This window comes from Oncorhynchus masou, chromosome 16 (assembly GCF_036934945.1).
Source record: "Oncorhynchus masou masou isolate Uvic2021 chromosome 16, UVic_Omas_1.1, whole genome shotgun sequence".
In the NCBI taxonomy this organism is placed as follows: domain Eukaryota; kingdom Metazoa; phylum Chordata; class Actinopteri; order Salmoniformes; family Salmonidae; genus Oncorhynchus; species Oncorhynchus masou.
The window spans coordinates 48,101,019-48,123,306 of record NC_088227.1 but is presented as its reverse complement, the minus strand read 5'-3'; the positions used below and the strand labels follow the sequence as shown (position 1 = coordinate 48,123,306).

Sequence of the window (22,288 nt, the reverse complement as noted above, 5' to 3'; positions counted from 1 at the left end):
ATGAAAATGGCAAGGTGTGTTTCTTTTAAAAATGTAACCCTTATTTTACCAGGCAAGTCAGTTGAGAACAAATTCTTAGTATACATGTTATTGCTGTATATATGATATGTTATTGCTGTATATATATATGTTATTGCTGTATATATGATAGTGACATTTTATTATCCAGTAGAAAGTGGAACACCTCGGAGATCCCAACAAGAGATGACCGTCTCTGACTGCCTCTAAAGAGATGAAGACGGTGGTTTGGTGCTCTACTGCCTTTACTACAAGTTATTTTGGTCAATAAATCTTGTTGACTTTGTGTGTGCAGTACTTTGTGCTATGGCTGTGCACGAGTTCTAGTCAATGATTAGTATGACTAATGAATAAAACATAAACAAAGACACTCTGAAAACAGAATTTCCAAGACATCTTCATTTTTGTCTCAAGACAAAGTGATGGCTTGGTATGAACATTCATCAGGTTGCAGGGAGGAGAAAAATGACGACATGGATACTGAACAAAAAATATCAAGGCAACATGCAAAGTGTTGGTCCCATGAGCTGAAATTCAAAATCCCAGGATTTGTCTGTTAAAGCCATTGTGGGGAAAACCTAATTCTGATTGAGTGGGCCTATGGCTGCACCCCTGCCCAGTAATTAGTCTATTGAATTGATTTCTATTGACTGATTTCCTTATATGAACTATATACATCAAGGGCTCCCTCTGCTGACCACACACTAAGAAGCATGGTAAAGGGCTCCCTCTGCTGGCCACACACTAAGAAGCATGGTAAAGGGCTCCCTCTGCTGGCCACACACTAAGGAGCATGGTAAAGGGCTCCCTCTGCTGGCCACACACTAAGAAGCATGGTAAGGGCCTCCCTCTGCTGGCCATACACTAAGGAGCATGGTAAAGAACAGAAGACAACGGGGATATGACTTAAACAAGCTTATTTTTAATGGAGCTGCAAAACTGTTTGAATTTCCTTGAGAACGTTCTCTTACATACAGGGGTGGCAGGTAGCCTAGCGGTTAACAGTGTTGGGCCAGTAACCGAACGGTCGCTGGTTCAAATCCCCGAGCTGACAAGGTGAAAAATCTGTCAATGTGCCATTGAGCAAGGCACTTAACCCTAATTGCTCCTATAAGTCACTCTGGATAAGAGCGTCTGCTAAATGAAAACAGAGTGAAAGTTTCAACGGTACAGAAACATGGCATCACAAATGCTCCCAACCCAAACAAACCCCCATCGTTAAGCAGACATCCAAACAAGATCTGGTTGGTGGGGAAATTCAAACCTTTCTGCTTCGCTCCGTCGTGGGAGGAGCCAGAATACCAAACTTTTAATTTAATTGGGTGGGTGAGGTTCCACCCGTCTTCCATATAAGGCACAAGACTAAATAAACCCCATCTCCGTTACTCGTTTACAAATGTCAAAAATGTCAAAATACGGCACCTTGATAATATAACCCACTAGTGTACAAAATGTTAATCCTACATTTTTTTTCTTATTTGTTTTTTTCTTTGACCAATGGTGAGGGGACCAGGAGGCCTCAGCCAAAGGAAAGATTAAAAAGTTTACTGACTTTCACTCTCATTTTGCAAATAAACAGGAAACATGATTTATCTTTTTATCAGAAACAAACTGATCTTTAGAAAGCTAAGAAGATGGGGGGGACCAGACAAGTGGTATATTTCCAGAGGAAGATGGAGATGGGAGGAGAGAGAGAGGGGACAGGGGAGGAGAGAGAGAGGGGACAGGGGAGGAGAGAGAGAGGGGACAGGGGAGGAGAGAGAGAGGGGACAGGGGAGGAGAGAGAGAGAGGGGACAGGGGAGGAGAGAGAGAGGGGACAGGGGAGAAGAGAGAGAGGGGACAGGGGAGAAGAGGGAATTGGTCAAGAGAATTGATGACAAAATATCGAGGGGATGAGTGTTAGAGAGTTAGCTACTAGAGATAAAGAGTGTGCATGTCAGTGTGTGTGAGGGAGGGACAGAGGGCTGTTCTAACTGCAGCACTTGCTCTTCCATCCTGTGACTCCACTCCCACCGCTGATGTCCACGTTTTCACTGTTGGGCTCTTTGACGGGCGTCTGCAACACACACCCACGTTACACACACATTATACATACAAACATTGCTTACACCACCATCATCACATATACACTACCAGTCAAAGGTTTGGACCTACTCATTCATTTGGACTATTTTCTACATTGTAGAATAATAGTTAAGACATCAAAACTATGAAACACATATGGAATCATGTAGTAACCACAAATGTGTTAAACAAATCAAAATATATTTTAAATTTGAGATTCTTCAAAGTAGCCACCCTTTGCCTTGATAGCTTTGCACACTCTTGAATTCTCTCAACCAGCTTCATGAGGAATGCTTTTCCAACAGTCTTGAAGGAGTTCCCACATATGCTGAGCACTTGTTCGCTGCGTTTTCTTCAATCCGAGGTCCAACTCATCCCAAACCATCCAAATTGAGTCGATGTTGGGTGATTGTGGAGGACAGGTCAACTGATGCAGCACTCCATCACTCTCCTTCTTGGTAAAATAGCCCTTACACAACCTGCAGGTGTGTTGGTTGGGTCATTGTCCTGTTGAAAAACAAATAATAGTGGAACTAAGGCCAAACCAGATGGTTTAGCGTATCGCTGCAGAATGCTGTGGTGGCTATGCTGGTTAAGTGTGCCTTCCCTCTTAAATAAATCACGACAGTGTCAACAGCAAAGCACCCCCACACCTCCTTCTCCATGCTTCAAGGTGGGAACCACACATGTGGAGATCATCCGTTCGCCTATCATCCGTTCACCTACTCGACGTCTCACAAACACGTCGATTGGAACCAAAAATAGCACATTTGGACTCAACAGACCAAAAGGACAGACTTCCACGGGTCTAATGTCCAATGCTCGTGTTTCTTGGCCCAAGCAAGTCTCTTCTTATTATTGGTGTCCTTTAGTAGTGGTTTCTTTGCAGCAATTCAACCATGAAGGCCTGATTCATGCAGTCTCCTTGAACTTGAACTCTGTGAAGCATTTATTTGGACTGCAAATCCACAAATTAACTTTTAACAAGGTGCACCTATTCCAGGTGACTACCTCCTGAAGCTGGTTGAGAGAATGCCAAGAGTGTGCCAAGCTGTCATCAAGGCAAAGGGTGGCTACTTTAAAGAATCTCAAATATAATTAGGATTTGTTTAATACTTTTTTGGTTCCTACATGATTCCATGTGTTACTTTATAGTTTTGATGTCTTCACTATTATTCTACAATGTAGAAAAAAGCAAAATAAAGAAAAACCCTGGAATGAGTAGGTGTGTCCAGACTTTTGACTGGTAGTGTACATACACACATGCTACAGATACTAACATCACCAACCTTTCTGAGGATGTCTTCTGCTAGCGTGAGGAAAGCCTTCTCGATGCTGATGTTGGCCTTGGCACTCGTCTCAAAAAATCTAATACCATGTTCTCTGGCAATCTGAGAGAGAGTGAAAGAGGAAGACATGACTGATTATTTACTATAACTCTATAACAAATGTACTAAAAGGGAAACAAACACATGCTACGTGTTGCAGTAGACCTTCAGAAAAATAGAATAATGCAAAACATATCCTTGACTATCCAGCGAAGTAAACGATGCCCACTGAATGAATGACAAATGGACGGAATGGGCGATAATTGTGCAAGTTTGATTCACAATCTAATTTAAAATTAGGCCGAACTGAATGATAAGGTTGATTTAATTTAGAACAACAATAGTGTAATGAGGTTTGACAGCTCGCCTTGCAGAATGATAATATCTTTTAGGTTTTACTTGGTAAAAAGAAGCCGTTCTTTGCTGCTTGGTTTACTGTAATTCCTCTACTAATCTAATTTATTGTAAGGGAAATAAAAACAGGCTACTTGTTGCAGAAGCCCTTTAGAATAATGCAAAACATATCCTTGACTTTATCCAAGTTGAAACGATGCCAGTCAGCCAATCAAAACTACACCGAAAACAATCACACATAAAAAGAACCTATAGACAAGATTAAATGGACAATCATCTGATGAGTGACAATATTATCAGTTGTCAAATTGTAGATGAAGAGATGGATGCATCGTATAATAGATGCAGAGAAAGGAGCAACACAGAGTCAAATTCTCCTTCAAAGTCACATGCAGATAAAACATTGTGATTTCTATATAGAATCTGAAAGAGTCTTTAAAACACGTACCTTTGTCAAATAACTCATAATTCAATAGGTGCAGCTCTATTTCCAAATGTCACTTTTTCCTAGAATATCCCTGCATTCGGCACATTACCACTCCCACAGAGGCATTGCTTTGGCTACTAAGCAAACATTTGTAACATAATAACATATATAAACATAAGCTTTTTTTTTTTTACATAATAAACGTAAAATATGCTATTTCTTCATGCAATTAATTCTTTACAGTTCATGCAATGGTGCTTTTGTTTAGGAATTCAGCAAAACATTTCACCAACCTGGACGGTTATACTATAATCTTTTTCATTTCTACTTTGTCAAACAAAAGTAGTTCCCTGAAATCCTATGGTATCTTGTAGTCATGGCAGATTATATTAAAATTTTTGGTGACTTTAATATTCACATGGAAAAGTCCACAGACCCACTCCAAAAGGCTTTCGGAGCCATCATCAACTCAGTGGGTTTTGTCCAACATGTCTCTGGACCTACTCACTGTCACAGTCATACTCTGGACCTAGTTTTGTCCTATGGAATAAATGTTGTGGATCTTAATGTTTTTCCTCATAATCCTGGACTATCGGACCACCATTTTATCACATTTGCAATCGTAACAAATAATCTGCTCAGACCCCAACCAAGGAGCATCAAAAGCTGTGTATAAATTCTCTGACAACCCAAAGACTCGGCCTATATCGAATCTCCCATTCCTCTCATTTTTTTTGAAAAAGCTGTTTCTGCAGCAACTCACTGCCTTCCAACAATGTATACGATACTCTTCAGTCTGGTTTATGACCCCATCATAGCGCTGAGACTGCACTTGTGAAGGTGGTAAATGACCTTGTAATGACATCAGACCGAGGCTCTGCATCTGTCCTCGTGCTCATAGACCTTAGTGCTGCTTTTGATACCATCGATCACCACATTCTTTTGGAGAGATTGTAAACCCTAATTGGTCTACACAGACAAGTTCTGGTCTGGTTTAGATCTTATCTGTCAGAAAAATATCAGTTTGTCCTCTGACAAATCAACTGTAAATTTCAGTGTTCCTCAAGGCTCCGATTTAGGACCACTATTGTTTTCACTATATATTTTACCTCTTGGTGATGTCATTCGGAAATATAATGTTAACTTTCAGTGCTATGCGGACGACACACAGCTGTATATTTAGATGAAACATGGTGAAGCCCCAAAATTGCCCTCCCTGGAAGCCTGTGTTTCAGATATAAGGAAGTGGAGAGCAGCAAATGTTCGACTTTTAAACTTGGACAAAACAGAGATGCTTGTTCAAGGTCCCAAGAAATAAAGAGATCTTCTGTTGAATCTGACAATTAATCTTGAAGGTTGTACAGTCGTCTGAAATAAAACTGAAGGACCTCGGCGTTACTCTGGACCCTGATCTCTCTTTTGAAGAACATATCAAGACTGTTTCAAGGACAGCTTTTTTCCATCTACGTAACATTGCAAAAATCTGAAACTTTGTCCAAAAATGATGCCGAAAAAATGTATCCATACTTTTGTCACTTCTAGGTTAGACTACTGCAATGCTCTACTTTCCGGCTACCCGGATAAAGCACTAAATAAACTTCAGTTAGTGCTAAATACGGCTGCTAGAATCCTGACTAGAACCAAAACATATTAGTGAGTGAGACTCTGTCTCAACCTTTAAGTCTTTATTTAAGACTCATCTTTTCAGTAGGTCCTATGATTGAGTGTAGTCTGGCCTAGAAGTGTGAAGGTAAACGGAAAGACACTGGAGCGACGAACCTCCCTTGCTGTCTCTGCCTGGCCGGTTTCCCTCTCTCCACTGGGATTCGCTATTACAGGGGCTGAGTCACTGGCACTCTTCCAAGCTGTCCCTAGAAGGGTTGCGTCACTTGAGTGGGTTGAGTCACTGACGTAGTCTTCCTGTCTGGGTTGCCCACCCCCCTCCCCTCGGGTTTGTGGCGTGGCGGAGATCTTTGTGGCCTATATTCAGCCTGGTCTCAAGATAGTTAGTTGGTGGTTGAAGATATCCCTCTAGTGGTGTGGGGGGCTTTGTTTTTGCAAAGTGGGTGAGGTTATATCCTGACTGCTTGTCCCTGTCTGGCGGTATCGTCAGACGGGGCCACAGTGTTTCCTGATCCCTCCTGTCTCAGCCTCCAGTATTTATGCTACAATAGTTTGTGTCGGGGGGCTCGGGTCAGTTTGTTATATCTGGAGTATTTCTCCTGTCTTATCCGGTGTCCTGTGTGAATTTAAGACGGCTCTCTCGAATTCTCTCTTTCTCTCTCTCGGAGGACCTGAGCTCTAGGACCATGCCTCAGGACTACCTGACATGATGACTCCTTGCTGTCCCCAGTCCACCTGGCCGTGCTGCTGCTCCAGTTTCAACTGTTCTGCCTGCGGCTATGGATCCCTGACCTGTTCACCGGACGTGCTACCTGTCCCAGACCTGCTGTTTTCAACTCTCTAGAGACAGCAGGAGTGGTAGAGATACTCTGAATGATCGGCTATGAAAAGCCAACTGACATGTACTCCTGAGGTGCTGACCTGTTGCACCCTCGACAACTACTGTGATTATTATTATCTGACCCTGCTGGTCATCTATGAACATTTGAACATCTTGGCCATGTTCTGTTATAATCTCCACCCGGCACAGCCAGAAGAGGACTGGCCACCCCTCAGAGCCTGGTTACTCTAGGTTTTTTCCTAGGTTCTGGCCTTTCTCGGGAGTTTTTCCTAGCCAACGTGCTTCTAAACCTACATTGCTTGCTGTTTGGGGTTTTAGGCTTGATTTCTGTACAGCACTTTGAGATATAAGGGCTTTATAAATACATTCGATTGATAGAATTATACAAAACATATCATTGATTATCTAAACATATAACTACTGTTGTTATTTTGTTTAAATGTATATATTTCCACAAATATTTCTTCAAGCAATGAATCCTAGATAATAGTTACTGCACCATTTATCATATCTATATATCAGCGTTTGCTGCACATTGCAGGTTGACATTGATGCTAAAGCCACAACGTCCTGACAGGCTGAAAGGCTGCTGTTAATACAACATGGAGCCTATTGAGATGAGTCTCACCTGCTCTCCCTTGGCTTTTGGTACCACCCTCTTGTCCTCCATGTCACACTTGTTGCCTAGCAGCATTCTCTCCACGTCCTCGTTGGCATGCTGAAACACATCATATTACAGACAAACTCGAACCCCAACACATCACATAACACCCCGAAGCATGGTAACACATATACCTATATATATATACCTATATATATATACCTATATATACATATACACACACACACACACACACACACACACACACACACATACATACATACATACATACATACACACACACACACATACATACATACATACATACATACATACACACACATATACACACACACACATATACACACACACACATATACACACACACACATATACACACACACACATATACATACACACACATATACATACACACACATATACATACACACACATATACATACACACACATATACATACACACACATATATACACACACACACACACACACACACACACACACACACACACACACATATACACACACATATATACATACACACACACACACATATATATATAGAGAGAGAGATATTAGTGTGTGTACACACTACCATTCAACAGTTTGGAATCACTTAGAAATGTCCTTGTTATTGAAAGAAAAGCATTTTTTTCCCATTAAATCAAATTGATCAGAAACAGTGTAGACATTGTTAATGTTGTAAATTACTATTGTAGCTGGAAACTGCTGATGTTTTATATTTTGTACACACACACCACACTTGAAGTCAGAAGTTTACATACACTTAGGTTGGAGTAACTAAATCTCGTTTTTCAAACACTCCACAAATGCCTTAGGACATCTACTCGGTTAGGACATCTACTTAGTGCATGACACAAGTCATTTTTACAACAATTGTGTACAGACAGATTATTTAACTTGTAATTCACTGTATCACAATTCCAGTGGGTCAGAAGTTTACATACACTAAGTTGACTGTGCCTTTAAACAGCTTGGAAAATTCCAGAAAATGATGTCATGGCTTTAGAAGCTTCTGATAGGCTAATTGACATAATTTGAGTCGATTGGAGGTGTACCTGTTGATGTACTTCAAGGCCTACCTTCAAACTCAGTGCCTCTGAAATCATGGGAAAATCAAAAGAAATCAGCCAGAAAAATAAATTGTAAACCACAAGTCTGGGTCATCCTTGGGAGCAATTTCCAACACCTGAAGGTACCACGTTCATCTGTACAAACAATAGTACGCAAGTATAAACACCATGGGACCACGCAGGCGTCATACCGCTCAGGAAGGAGACGCGTTCTGTCTCCTAGAGATGAACATACTTTGTTGTGAAAAGTGCAAATCAATCCCAGAACAATAGCAAAGGACCTTGTGAAGATGCTGGAGAAAACAGGTACAAAAGTATCTATATCCACAGTAAAACGTGTCCTGTATCGATATAATCTGAAAGGCGCTCAGCAAGGAAGAAACCACTGCTCCAAAACCGCCATAAAAAGCCAGACTACGGTTTACAACTGCACATGGGACAAAGATTGTACTTTTTGGATAAATGTCCTCTGGTCTGATGAACCAAAAATAGAACTGTTTGGCCATAATGGCCATCTTATGTTTGGAGGAAAAAGGGGAGGCTTGCAAGCCGAAGAACACCATCCCAACCGTGAAGCACGTGGGTGGCAGCATCATGTTGTGGGGGTGCTTTGCAGCAGGAGGGACTGGTGCACTTCACAAAATAGATGGCTTCATGAGGATGACAATTATGTGGATATATTGAAGCAACAACTCAAGACATCAAATGAAAGTTTATTTGTCATGTGCACCGAATACAACAGGTGAAGTAGACCTTTCAGTGAAATGCTGAATACAACAGGTGTAGTAGACCTTACAGTGAAATGCTGAATACAACAGGTGTAGTAGACCTTACAGTGAAATGCTGAATACAACAGGTGTAGTAGACCTTACAGTGAAATGCTGAATACAACAGGTGTAGTAGACCTTACAGTGAAATGCTGAATACAACAGGTGTAGTAGACCTTACAGTGAAATGCTAACATACAGGCTCTAACCAATAGTGCAAAAAAGGTGTTAGGTGAACAATAGGTAGGTAAAGAAATAAAACAACTGTAAAAAGACAGTCAAAGTTAAATCTTGGTCACAAATGGGTCTTCCAAATGGACAATGACCCCAAGCATACTTCCAAAGTTGTGGAAAAATGGCATAAGGACAACAAAGTCAAGATATTGGAGTGGCCATCACAAAGCCCTGACCTCAATCCTATAGAAAATTTGTGGGCAGAACTGAAAATGTGTGTGCGAGCAAGGTGGCCTACAAACCTGACTCAGTTACACCAGCTCTGTCAGGAGGAATGGGCCAAAATTCCCAAAAACTTATTGTGGGAAGCTTGTGGAAGGCTACCCAAAACATTTGACCCAAGTTAAACAATTTAAAGGCAATGCTACCAAATACTAGTTGAGTGTATGTAAACTTCTGACGCACTGGGAATGTGATGAAAGAAATACAAGCTGAAAAAATTAATTCTCTCTTCTATTATTCTGACATTTCACATTCTTAACTGTATCTCTACCTATATGTGTGTGGGAATGTGTGCGTGTGTATAATGTCCGTGTCTGTACCTCGTCGATGTTGCGGAGCCACTTGCTGATGTTCTCGAAGCTCTTGGCGTTGGTGATGTCATAGACCAGCATGATGCCCATGGCGCCTCGGTAGTAGGACGTGGTGATGGTGTGGAACCGCTCCTGACCAGCGGTGTCCCTGTTAAACACATTATATATAAACCTCTCCTGACCAGCTGTGTCCGTGTTAAACACATTATATATAAACCTCTCCTGACCAGCGGTGTCCCTGTTAAACACAGTATATATAAACCTCTCCTGACCAGCGGTGTCCCTGTTAAACACAGTATATATAAACCTCTCCTGACCAGCTGTGTCCGTGTTAAACACATTATATATAAACCTCTCCTGACCAGCTGTGTCCCTGTTAAACACATTATATATAAACCTCTCCTGACCAGCTGTGTCCCTGTTAAACACATTATATATAAACCTCTCCTGACCAGCTGTGTCCCTTGTTAAACACATTATATATAAACCTCTCCTGACCAGCTGTCTCCGTGTTAAACACATTATATATAAACCTCTCCTGACCAGCTGTGTCCCTTGTTAAACACATTATATATAAACCTCTCCTGACCAGCTGTCTCCGTGTTAAACACATTATATATAAACCTCTCCTGACCAGCTGTGTCCCTGTTAAACACAGTATATATAAACCTCTCCTGACCAGCTGTGTCCGTGTTAAACACAGTATATATAAACCTCTCCTGACCAGCTGTGTCCGTGTTAAACACAGTATATATAAACCTCTCCTGACCAGCTGTGTCCGTGTTAAACACATTATATATAAACCTCTCCTGACCAGCTGTGTCCGTGTTAAACACATTATATATAAACCTCTCCTGACCAGCTGTGTCCGTGTTAAACACATTATATATAAACCTCTCCTGACCAGCTGTGTCCCTGTTAAACACATTATATATAAACCTCTCCTGACCAGCTGTGTCCCTGTTAAACACATTATATATAAACCTCTCCTGACCAGCTGTGTCCCTGTTAAACACATTATATATAAACCTCTCCTGACCAGCTGTGTCCCTGTTGAACACATTATATATAAACCTCTCCTGACCAGCTGTGTCCCTGTTAACTTCTTCGATATAGGGGGCGCGCTTTTAATTTGATAAAAAAAACGTTCCCGTTTTAAAACAAGATATTTTGTCACAAAAAGATGCTCGACTATGCATATAATTGACAGCTTTGGAAAGAAAACACTCAAAACTGCAAAGATATTGTCTGTGAGTGCCCCAGAACTAATGCTACAGGCGAAACCAAGATGAAATTTCATACAGGAAATGCCCCAGATTTTGAATGCGCTGTGTTCCAATGTCTCCTTATATGGCTGTGAATGCACCAGGAATGAGCCTACACTTTGTCGTTTCCCCAAGGTGTCTGCAGCATTGTGACGTATTTATAGGCATATTACATTTACATTTACATTTAAGTCATTTAGCAGACGCTCTTATCCAGAGCGACTTACAAATTGTGTTCTTTTCAAGTTCTGGGCACAAACAAAATATGAATGCCACCAGGGGAAAAATGGACAAACAAAAAGTCTTAAAAGAAATACGCTGCTGAAAGGAACAAGAAGGAAGGAAGGCATATCATTGGAAGATTGACCACAAGAGACTACATTTACCAGGTGTCCGCTTGGTGTCCTCCATCGAAATTATTGCGCAATCTCCAGCTGTGTCCACTTTTCCATTTGGTTCAGAGGAGAAAGGCAACTGCCACGAATGATTTATCATCGAATAGATATGTGAAAAACACCTTGAGGTTGATTCTAAACAACATTTGCCATGTTTCTGTCGATATTATGGAGTTAATTTGGAAAAAAGTTTGCCGTTGTAATGACTGACTTTTCGTTTTTTTTTTTCTTAGCCAAACGCGATTTCTCCTACACAAATAATATTTTGGGAAAAACTGAACATTTGCTATCTAACTGAGAGTCTCCTCATTGAAAACATCCAAAGTTCTTCAAAAGGTCAATTATTTTATTTGAATGAATGCTTTTCTTGTTTTTGTGAAAATGTTGCCTGCTGAATGCTATGCTTAATGCTATGCTAGCTATCAATAGTCTTACACAAATACTTGTGTAGCTATGGTTGAAAAGCATATTTTGAAAATCTGAGATGACAGTGTTGTTAACAAAAGGTTAAGCTTGTGAGCCAATATTTATTCCATTTGCGATTTTCATGAATAGTTAATGTTGCGTTATGCTAATGAGCTTGATGCTATGATTACGCTCCCGGATACGGGATTGCTCGACGCTAGAGGTTAAACACATTATATACAGTTGAAGTCAGAAGTTTACATACACCTTAGCCAAATACAATTAAACTCAGTTTTTCACAATTCTTGACATTTAATTCTTGTAATAATTCCCTGTCTTAGGTCAGTTAGGATCACCACTTCATTTTAAGAATGTGAAAAGTCAGAATAATAGTAGAGATAATTATTTATTTCAGCTTTTATTTCTTCCATCACATTCCCAGTGGGTCAGAAGTTTACATACGCTCAAATAGTATTTGGTAGCATTGCCTTTAAATTGTTTAAGTTGGGTCAAATATTTTGGGTAGCCTTCCACAAGCTTCCCACAATAAGTTGGGTGAATTTTGGCCCATTCCTCCTGACAGAGCTGGTGTAACTGAGTCAGGTTTGTAGGCCACCTTGCTCGCATACGCAATTTTCAGTTCTGCCAACAAATTTTCTTTAGGATTGAGGTCAGGGCTTTGTGATGGCCACTCCAATACCTTGACTTTGTTGTCTTTAAGCCATTTTTCCACAACTTTGGAAGTATGCTTGGGATCATTGTCTATTTGGAAGATCCATTTGCGACAAAGCATTAAGTTCCTGACTGATGTCTTGAGATGTTGCGTCAATATATCCAGATAATTTTCCTCCTCATGATGCCATCTATTTTGTGAAGTGCACCAGTCCCTCCTGCAGCAAAGCACCCCCACAACACAATGCTGCCACCCCTGTGCTTCACCATTGGGATGGTGTAGTTGCAAACCGTAGTCTGGATTTTTTATGGTGGTTTTGGAACAGAGGCTTCTTCCTTGCTGAGCGGCCTTTCAGGCTATGTCGATATAGGACTCGTTTTACTGTGGATATAGATACTTTTGTACCCGTTTCCTCCAGCATCTTCACAAGGTCCTTTGCTGTTGTTCTGGGATTGATTTGCACTTTTCAAACCAAAGTATGTTCATTTCTAGAAGACAGAATGCGTCTCCTTCCTGAGCCGTATGACGGCTGCGTGGTCCCATGGTGTTTATACTTGCATACTATTGTTTGTACAGACGAACATGGTACCTTCAGGTGTTTGGAAATTTCTCCCGAGGATGAACCAGACTTGGAAGTCTACAATTAATAAATAAGCTGAAATAAATCACTACTATTATTCTGACATTTCACATTCTTAAAATAAAGTGGTGATCCTAACTGACCTAAGACAGGGATTGTTTTTTAAATGCATTTGGCTAAGGTGTATGTGAACTTCTGACTTCAACTGTATATACAGATACACACGTTTGACAACCTACTCATTCAAGGTTTTTTAATTTGACTATTTTCTACATTGTAGAATAATAGTGAAGACATCAAAACTATGAAATAACACATATGTAATCATGTTGTAACCAAAAAAGATTATTCAAAGTAGCCACCCTTTGCCTTGACAGCTTTGCACACTTTTTAAACTCCTGGCATTCTGTTAAGCATCTTCATGAGGAATGCTTTTCCAACAGTCTTGAAGGAATTCCCACATATGCTGAGCACTTGTTGGCTGCCTTTCCTTCACTCTGCGGTCCAACTCATCCAAATTGATTCGAGGTCGGGTGATTGTGGAGGCCAAGTCATCTGATGTAGCACTCCATCACTCTCCTTCTTGGTCAAATAGCCCTTAAACAACCTGGAGGTGTTTTGAGTCATTGTCCTGTTGAAAAACAAATGACAGTCCCACTCAGCCCAAACCAGATGGCATGACATATCGCTGCAGAATGCTGTGGTAGCCATGCTGGTTAAGTGTGCCATGAATTCTAAATGAATCACTGACTGTCACCAGCAAAGCACCATCACACCACCTCCTCCATGCTTCATGGTGGGAACCACACATGTGGAGCTCATCCATTCACCTACTCTGTGTCTCACATAGACAGTGCTTGGAACCAAAAATCTCAAATTTGGACTTATCAGACTAAAGAACAGATTTCCACCTGTCCAATGTCCGTTGCTTGTGTTTCTTGGCCCAAGCAAGTCTCTTCTTATTGGTGTTCTTTAGTAGTGTTTTTGTTTTGAAGCAACTTCGACCATGAAGGAATGATTCACGAAGTCTCCTCTGAACAGTTGATGTTGAGATGTGTCTTACCTTAACTTTGTGAAGCATTTATTTGGGCTGCAATCTGAGGCGAGTAAATCTAATGAACTTATCCTCTGCAGCAGAGGTAACTCAGGGTCTTTCCTGTGGCGGTCCTCATGAGAGACAGTTTCATCATAGTGCTTGATGGTTTTTGCGACTGCACTTGAAGAAATTTCAAAGTTCCTGAAATGTTCCGTATTGACTGACCTTCATGTCTTAAAGTAATGATGGACTGCCATTTCTCTTTGCTTATTTGAGCTGTTCTTGACATAATATGGACTTGGTATTTTACCAAAATCGGGCCATCTTCTGTATACCACCCCTACCTTGTCACAACACAACTGATTGGCTCAAACACAATAAGGAAAGAAATTCCACAAATTAACTTTTAACAAGCACACCTGTTAATTGAAATGCATTCCAGGTGACTACCTCATGAATCTGGTTGAGAGAATCCCAAGAGTGCAAAGCTGTCATCGAGGCAAAGGGTGGCTACTAAAATATATTTTGATTTGTCCCTTTTGTGGTAACATGATTTCATATGTGTTATTTCATAGTTTCGATGTCTTCACGATTATTCTACAATGTAGAAAATAGTAAAAAATAAAGAAACCCTTGAACTAGTAGGTGTCCAAACGTTTGACTGTTACTGAATATATAAAAATAACTAAATACACATTACTTGTGTGTTAATGAGAAAAAGGACAAGAGGCCTAAATGCTTTCTGAATGCACTGTGTATAGTGGGTGTGTTTGTCACGAGGACAGGGCTCCAGAGTTCCTCTGTGGAGAACCTTCAAGAAGGACAACCATCTCTGCAGCACTCTACCAATCAGGCCTTTATGGTAGAGAGGCCAGACGGAAGCCAAAAGGTACCTAAAAAAAACAAGATTCTCTGAACTGATGAAACCAAGATTCAACTCTTTGGCCTGAATGCCAAGCATCACATCTGGAGGAAACCTGGCACCATCCCTACGGTGAAGCATGGTGGTGGCAGCATCATGCTGTGGGGATGTTTTTCAGCGGCAGGGACTGAGAGACTAGGCAGGATTAAGGGAAAGATGAACGGAGCAAAGAGAGATCCTTGATGAAAACCTGCTCCAGAGCGCTCAGGACCTGACTGGGGCGAAGGTTCACCTTCCAACAGGACTACGACCCTAAGCACACAGCCAAGACAACGCATGAGTGGCTTCGGGACAAGTCTCTGAATGTCCTTGAGTGGCCCAGCCAGAGCCTAGACTTGAACCCGATCTAACAACTCTGGAGAGACCTGAAAATAGCTGTGTAGTGACGCTCCCCATCCAACCTGACAGAGCTTGAGAGGATCTCCAGAGAAGAATGGGAGAAACTCCACAAATACAGGTGTGCCAAGCTTGTAGCATCATACATAAAAAGACTCGAAGCTGTAATCGCTGCCAAAGGTTAAAGTACTGAGTAAAAGGTCTGAATACTTATGTAAACGTATTATTTCATTTTTATTTATTTTTGCCCCCAGAACAACCTCAATTCATCAGGGCATGGACTCAACAAGGTGTTGAAAGCGTTCCACAGAGATGCTGGCCCATGTTGACTCCATTGCTTCCCACAGCTGTGTCAAGTTGGTTGGATGTCCTTTGGGTGGTGGACCATTCTTGAGCACGGAAAACCCAGCAGCGTTGCAGCTCTCGACACAAACTGGTGCGCCTGGCACCTACTACCATACCCCATTCAAAGGCACCTAAATCTTGTCTTGCCCATTCACCCTCTGAATGACACACATACACAATCCATGTCTCAAGGTTTAAAAGCCTTCTTTAACCTGTCTCCTCCCCTTCATCGACACTGATTGAAGTGGATTTAACAAGTGACGTCAATAAGGGATCATAGATTTCACCTGGATTCACCTGGTTAGTCTCATGGAAAGAGCAGGTGTTCCTAATGTTTTATGCACTCGGTGTAGCAGGTGGTGATGGCGTTGAACCGCTCCGATGCGTCACTGTTACACCTCCTCCACTCACCATATCTGTAGTTTGATCTTCTTTCCTTGGAGTTCAACAGTTTTGATCTTGAAGTCTATTCCTGGAAAACACACAGAAACAAAGAAACACACATTAATATAGAGCAGAGCCCCTTAAAAGGTCTGTTACAGACCCAACTCATTTCAGAAAGAAAGAAAAATATAAGATCTGTCTGATAAGCATTATCCATTCTATGTGCCATTTTTCTATGCTTCCCCTTCAGAAGTTTCATTTTGGTTTCTTTTTACTTTCAGTTTTGTACATCATGTGAAAAATTGTAACAATTTTAGAAACCAGGAAATTAGGTATTTAATATATGCATCCTTTAAAAGCAGGAATGTCAACAGTCGGGCTGTCCAACCCAAGTCTTTTGAGCAAGCGCAAAATGTTTAAGTGTATTTTTCATATATACACCTATGTGTTTGAATTAAAATCACCTATAGAGATTGTCAGATGCTTTAAGCACACTGTTTGACAAAATCATTCAGACACAAATGACTCAAAGAGACCTGCTACCGACCCGACCACTCCTGAAGGTGCCAGTAATACAGTACAACCAGGCGACAGCAAACTGTTTCAGCTGAGCGCCAACCATTTCTACTGATCTGCCAGTTAGGGCATGTTTTCATAGAACAGTTTCATTTATAACAATGATCTTGAGATTCAAAGACATTATGTGGTTAATATTCTAAATGAGAATTAAACAAATATAAAACTTATATCGCCAACTCTGTAAAAACAGCCTACATAAAACAAACAAATAAAAACATTGCAGCCTGCAAACATATTCAGATGTAAATAAATGTGGTATAAATCACATGTGGATCTGTTGGGGCGGATTGGGTATAAAGGTTTCCGGGATGATGGTGTTGATGTAGTCCTTTAGGCAGGTTACCTTCACATTCTTGGGCACAGGGACTACGGTGGTCTGCTTGAAACATGTAGGCATTACAGACTCAGTCAGGGAGAGGTTGAAAATATCAGTGTAGACACTTGACTCTCACTCTTCCACCAAGGCACCTGCAAGTTCCCCAGACATTTCTGGGGGGGGGGGGCTTACCCTCCGATCCAACAGGTCCCAAACGATCCGGGCTCCTCACTGGCCATGGCAGAACACTGACATCCCTGTCTTGCAGGAAATCAGCCATACTGCTCGTTCTGTGTGTGGTGGCATTGTCATGCTGGAGGGTCATGTCAGGATGAGCAGTATGGCTGGTGGCATTGTCATGCTGGAGGGTCATGTCAGGATGAGCAGTATGGCTGGTGGCATTGTCATGCTGGAGGGTCATGTCAGGATGAGCAGTATGGCTGGTGGCATTGTCATGCTGGAGGGTCATGTCAGGATGAGCCTGCAGGAAGGGTACCACAGGATGTCTTCCATGTAATGCACAGCGTTGATACGATAAACATGGCTCACTCGAGACACGCTATCAGAGTCGGTACGGCCACCTGGTTTCTTCACGCATCGCACAGACAGAAACAAACATTTCTCTGGTAAGAAGGACGGGCCTATATGCCTTATGATTAACAAGTTGTGGTGTGATCATAACAACATACAGGAACTCAAGTCTTTTTGTTCACCTGACGTAGAATTCCTTACAATCAAATGCCGACTGCCAAGAGAATTCTCTTCGATTATAATCACAGCCGTGTATATCCCCCCCAGATTAACTAATCTCAAAACAATGCTCCCTAAACTTTATCTGCATATCAAATACCCGGGTTGGAAAAATTCTAGATCATTGTTACACTAACTTCAGCAACGCATACAAAGCCCTCCCTCACCCTCCTTTTGGCAAATCTGACCCCGACTCCATTCTGTTGCTCCCAGCCTATAGACAGAAACTTAAACAGGATACGCCCGTGCTCAGGTCTGTTCAACGCTGGTCCGACCAATCTCATTCCACGCTTCCAGATTGCTTCGATCACGTGGACTGGGATGTGTTCCAGATAGCATCAGCGCCCAGAAACAAGGTGACCGGAAACACGACCGAATAAAAACAGTGCAGCTATTCCCTCCGCAAGGCAATCAAACAAGCTAAGCGTCAGTATAGAGACAAAGTAGAGTCGTAATTCAACAGCTCAGACACGAGATGTATTTGGCAGGGTCTACAGTCAATCACAGACTACAAAAAGAAAACCAGCCACGCCGCGGACCAGGATGTCTTGCTCCCAGACAAACTAAACAACTTCTTTGCTCGCTTTGAGGACAGTATAGTGCCCCTGACACAGCCCGCTACCAAAACCTGCGGACTCTCCTTCACCGCAGCCAACGTGAGTAAAACATTTGAACGTGTTAACCCTCGCAAAACTTCCGTCCAAGACGGCATCCCTAGCCGCGTCCTCAGAGCATTCGCAGATTGGTGTGTTTACGGACATATTCAATCAATCCTTATCTCAGTCTGCTGTCCCCCACATGCCTCAAGAGGGCCACCATTGTTCCTGTTCCAAAGAAAGTGAAGGGAACTGAGCTAAATGACTACCGCCCCATAGCACTCACTTCTGTCATCATGAAGTGCTTTGAGAGACTAGTCAAGGACCATATCACCTCCACCCTACCTGACACCCTAGACTCACTCCAATGTGCTTACCGCCCCAACATGTCCACAGATGTTGCAATCGCAATAACACTGCCCTAACCCATCTGGACAAGAGGAACACCTATGTGAAAATGCCAAAAAGATCATCAAGGACAACACCCACCCGAGCCACTGCCTGTTCACCCCGCTATCATCCAGAAGGCGATGTCAGTACAGGTGCATCAAAGCTGGGACCGAGAGACTGAAAAACAGCTTCTATCTCAAGGCCATCAGACTGTTAAACAGCCACCACTAACATTGAGTGGCTGCTGCCAACATACTGACTCAACTCTAGCCACTTTAATAATGGAAATTGGATGTAATAAATGTATCACTAGTTACTTTAAACAATGCCACTTTACATAATGTTTACATACCTTACATTACTCATCTCATATGTATATTCTGTACTCGATACCATCTACTGCATCTTGCCTATGCCGTTCGGCCATCGCTCGTCCATATATTTATATATTCTTATTCATTCCTTTAAACTTCTGTGTATAAGGTAGTGGTTGTGAAATTGTTAGATTACTTGTTAGACATTACTGCATGGTCGGAACTAGAAGCACAAGCATTTCGCTACACTCGTATTAACATCTGCTAACCATGTGTATGTGACCAATAAAATCTGATTTGAATCCGACCATCACCCCTAGTGAAACAAGACCGCGACTCGTCAGTGAAGAGCACTTTTTGCCAGTCTTGTCTGGTCCAGCGACGGTGGGTTTGTGCCCATAGGCAATGTTGTTGCCGGTGATGTCTGGTGAGGACCTGCCTTACAACAGGCCTACAAGCCCTCAGTCCATCCTCTCTCAGCTTATTGTGGACAGTCTGAGCACTGTTGGAGGGATTGTGTGTTCCTGGTGTAACTCGGGCAGTTGTTGTTGCCATCCTGTACCTGTCCCGCAGGTGTGATGTTCAGATGTACCGATCCTGTGCAGGTGTTGTTACACTGCGAGGATGATCAGCTGTCCGTCCTGTCTCCCTGTAGCACCGTCTTAGGCGTCTCACAGTACAGACATTGTAATTTATTGCCCTGGCCACATCTGTAGTCCTCATGCCTCCTTGCAGCATGCCTAAGGCACGTTCACGCAGAGGAGCAGGGACCCTGGGCATCTTTCTTTTTGTGTTTTTCAGAGTCAGTAGAAAGGCCTCTTCAGTGTCCTACGTTTTCGTAACTGTGACCTTAATTGCCTACCGTCTGTAAGCTGTTAGTGTCTTAACGACCGTTCCACACTGAAAGTCACTGAGCTTCTCAGTACCGGCCATTCTACTGCTGTTTTCCATGGAGATTGCATGCCTGCGTACTCAATTTTATACACCCATCAGCAACAGGGGTGTCCACATACATTTGTAGTGTATATGTTTAGTGTATATGTTTGAATTTTCAAACTAGTTTTCATTGGGAAGGCAGTCACTTTTGCATGCAAAAACACAGAATCCTACTCATTACTCCACGTGCTTAATTACATCAGTTTTGTTTTGAGTTGACATTGTTGTGGGCTTCTAACGGGCACCTGGCTCACTGTCCGGTTGGCAACCCCCAAAACGTTCACCCGCTGCAAAACACGTCTACCCGGGAGCACAGGCCAGATTAATCGAATCCCCTCGGCTAAACCCTGCCCATCTCTGCAATTTCGCTTCTTAAAATCTGATTTTAAACCTAACCATAATCTAAACCACACGGTTAACATTATGCCGAACCCCAACCTTAAATTAATTCCAAAAATAAATGTTTGCATGAATTTTTACGACATTTGACTTTGTGGCTGTGGTAATTAGTGCCAACCCTGATGCCGGCATTTCTAGATACATAGTTACACCAGTTTAGCTACATGGTATGAAAAACAAGGCGGTTTACAATAGTCAAAAGGCAGCTAAATGTCTTTAAATCTAGACTTGTTCGTTGGCAGTCGTTATCATGGCTAGACCAAGTATGTAGACACACAAATGGCTTAAGTGAAACTTTAGCAATAACTGACTTTAATTCAGGGATAATGCACCTGAAACAAACGGGCTAACTTGACTGGCATTGTGTCATTATAACGTTTAACTAACCATTTCGTACACTCAAAGTTTAGTTAACAGCTGTGGCCCCGGGAGGGTCGACACCCCCCCGGGCCCGGTACCTCACCTATGGTGGAGATGAAGGTGGTGTTGAAGGCGTCGTCTGAGAAGCGGAACAGCACGCAGGTCTTCCCCACGCCCGAGTCCCCGATCAGCAGGAGCTTGAAGAGCAGGTCGTAGGTCTTCTTCGCCATCGATAAACCAGATGTATTCACCGGACAGACGATAAACTATCTCCCGCAGGTCTAGAGAGCCAGCGCGAGTTACGAGCAGAGAGGTGGAATATCAGCGTGTGATTATGATATTGTTGATGTCCAAGTTAGTTTGATAGTTCGCAGAGGGTAGAGTGTCGCAACCGTATCCGATGTGTAACCAATGTTATTTCCAAAAACAGAACCGTTTCTCTTACAGCATGTGAATAAAAAAATATATTCTCCCGTGTGATTCCCCTTTTCTTTCTCTCACCCTGCCGAGACAAAATGGCTCCCCGACTTACTCTTTCTTCAAACTACCACCGAGCTCATTAAACTGGTCGGCATACCCCGTTATTCCAAACATTTTGGGACTCTCGATCAAGAAGAATTATAAATTTTTGGAGGTCAAATTACCGATCTTATCACATTATTTGTTTTGTCAAATTATTAGCCGAATAGACTGTCGCCTTCGAATACAGCCACCTCGGCGACACCCTAGTTTACATACACGCCTACTCTCTGACACTATTGTCAAAAAATTACGCTCGGCGATTGGCTCTGGGAACTGCTTGTCAAATATACAGCTGAACCCGATTGGTCAGATTGTCAACTGTCAAGGGGTGGTTGACATGTAGGGATGTCAAAAGTTTTTGCATGGCCATTCCGGACCTTTTCCAGACTCAGACTCTCAGTTCATTTGACTGGTGGAACGTAACTGTTTGATCCAAAATGGCCGCGGATTTTCGTCTTGGCTGGCCGTGGCAGTAATCTGTATGTAATGACGAGATGCCAATGTCTCCATCCTAACAATGGGAGTTGTTGTCCAATGGCGGGTTGGCATGCGACAAGCTTAGGTCCAAAATAAGCCCATAGAAACACCTTGGACTTATTTTAGACCGATTCTGGCCAGAGTGAAACCTCTCGCTTTGCCTCTTCCTCTCTAGGCAGGGTGTGTTGGCTGTTTGGTGGCTGGCCAGACATTGAGGTTGAGGTTGGGCCAGAGGTTTGACATCCCATCTGCTAGTCAAACTGAGTGACGTCATAAATTATCCTGTAAATGGCACAGTCATTTTCCGTAACTCTAAATTCTGCTACCATAGTACAGTTTCAGTACTTTCCACAGGGCACAGTCTTTTATTATTCAGACCAATAATAACACATCAAACATAACA

The 22,288-nt window shown here is 42.2% G+C and overlaps 1 protein-coding gene across 1 annotated transcript; it reads right to left on the bottom strand.

The window, feature by feature from the left end:
* Positions 1 to 918: 918 nt before the first annotated feature.
* Positions 919 to 21,636, bottom strand: rab10 (RAB10, member RAS oncogene family). The gene is made up of 6 exons (XM_064991809.1): positions 20,990 to 21,636; positions 16,274 to 16,334; positions 9,915 to 10,053; positions 7,285 to 7,374; positions 3,373 to 3,474; positions 919 to 2,075 (listed from the first exon to the last, which is right to left on the bottom strand). Exons 1-6 carry the CDS (start codon positions 21,114 to 21,116, stop codon positions 1,989 to 1,991), a joined length of 606 nt encoding a protein of 201 aa, XP_064847881.1. The 5' UTR covers positions 21,117 to 21,636; the 3' UTR covers positions 919 to 1,988.
* Positions 21,637 to 22,288: the final 652 nt, after the last annotated feature.

Bases quoted from the DNA above. Each gene is read 5' to 3' on its own strand.
- rab10 (XM_064991809.1), bottom strand. From the start codon at position 21,116: ATGGCGAAGAAGACCTACGACCTGCTCTTCAAGCTCCTGCTGATCGGG. The intron at 10,054-16,273 runs GTGAGTGGAGGA...TGTGTTTAACAG, and splicing joins AAGATCAAACTACAGATATG to GGACACCGCTGGTCAGGAGC. The intron at 2,076-3,372 runs GTTGGTGATGTT...TGTGTGTTGCAG, and splicing joins CAGAAGACATCCTCAGAAAG to ACGCCCGTCAAAGAGCCCAA.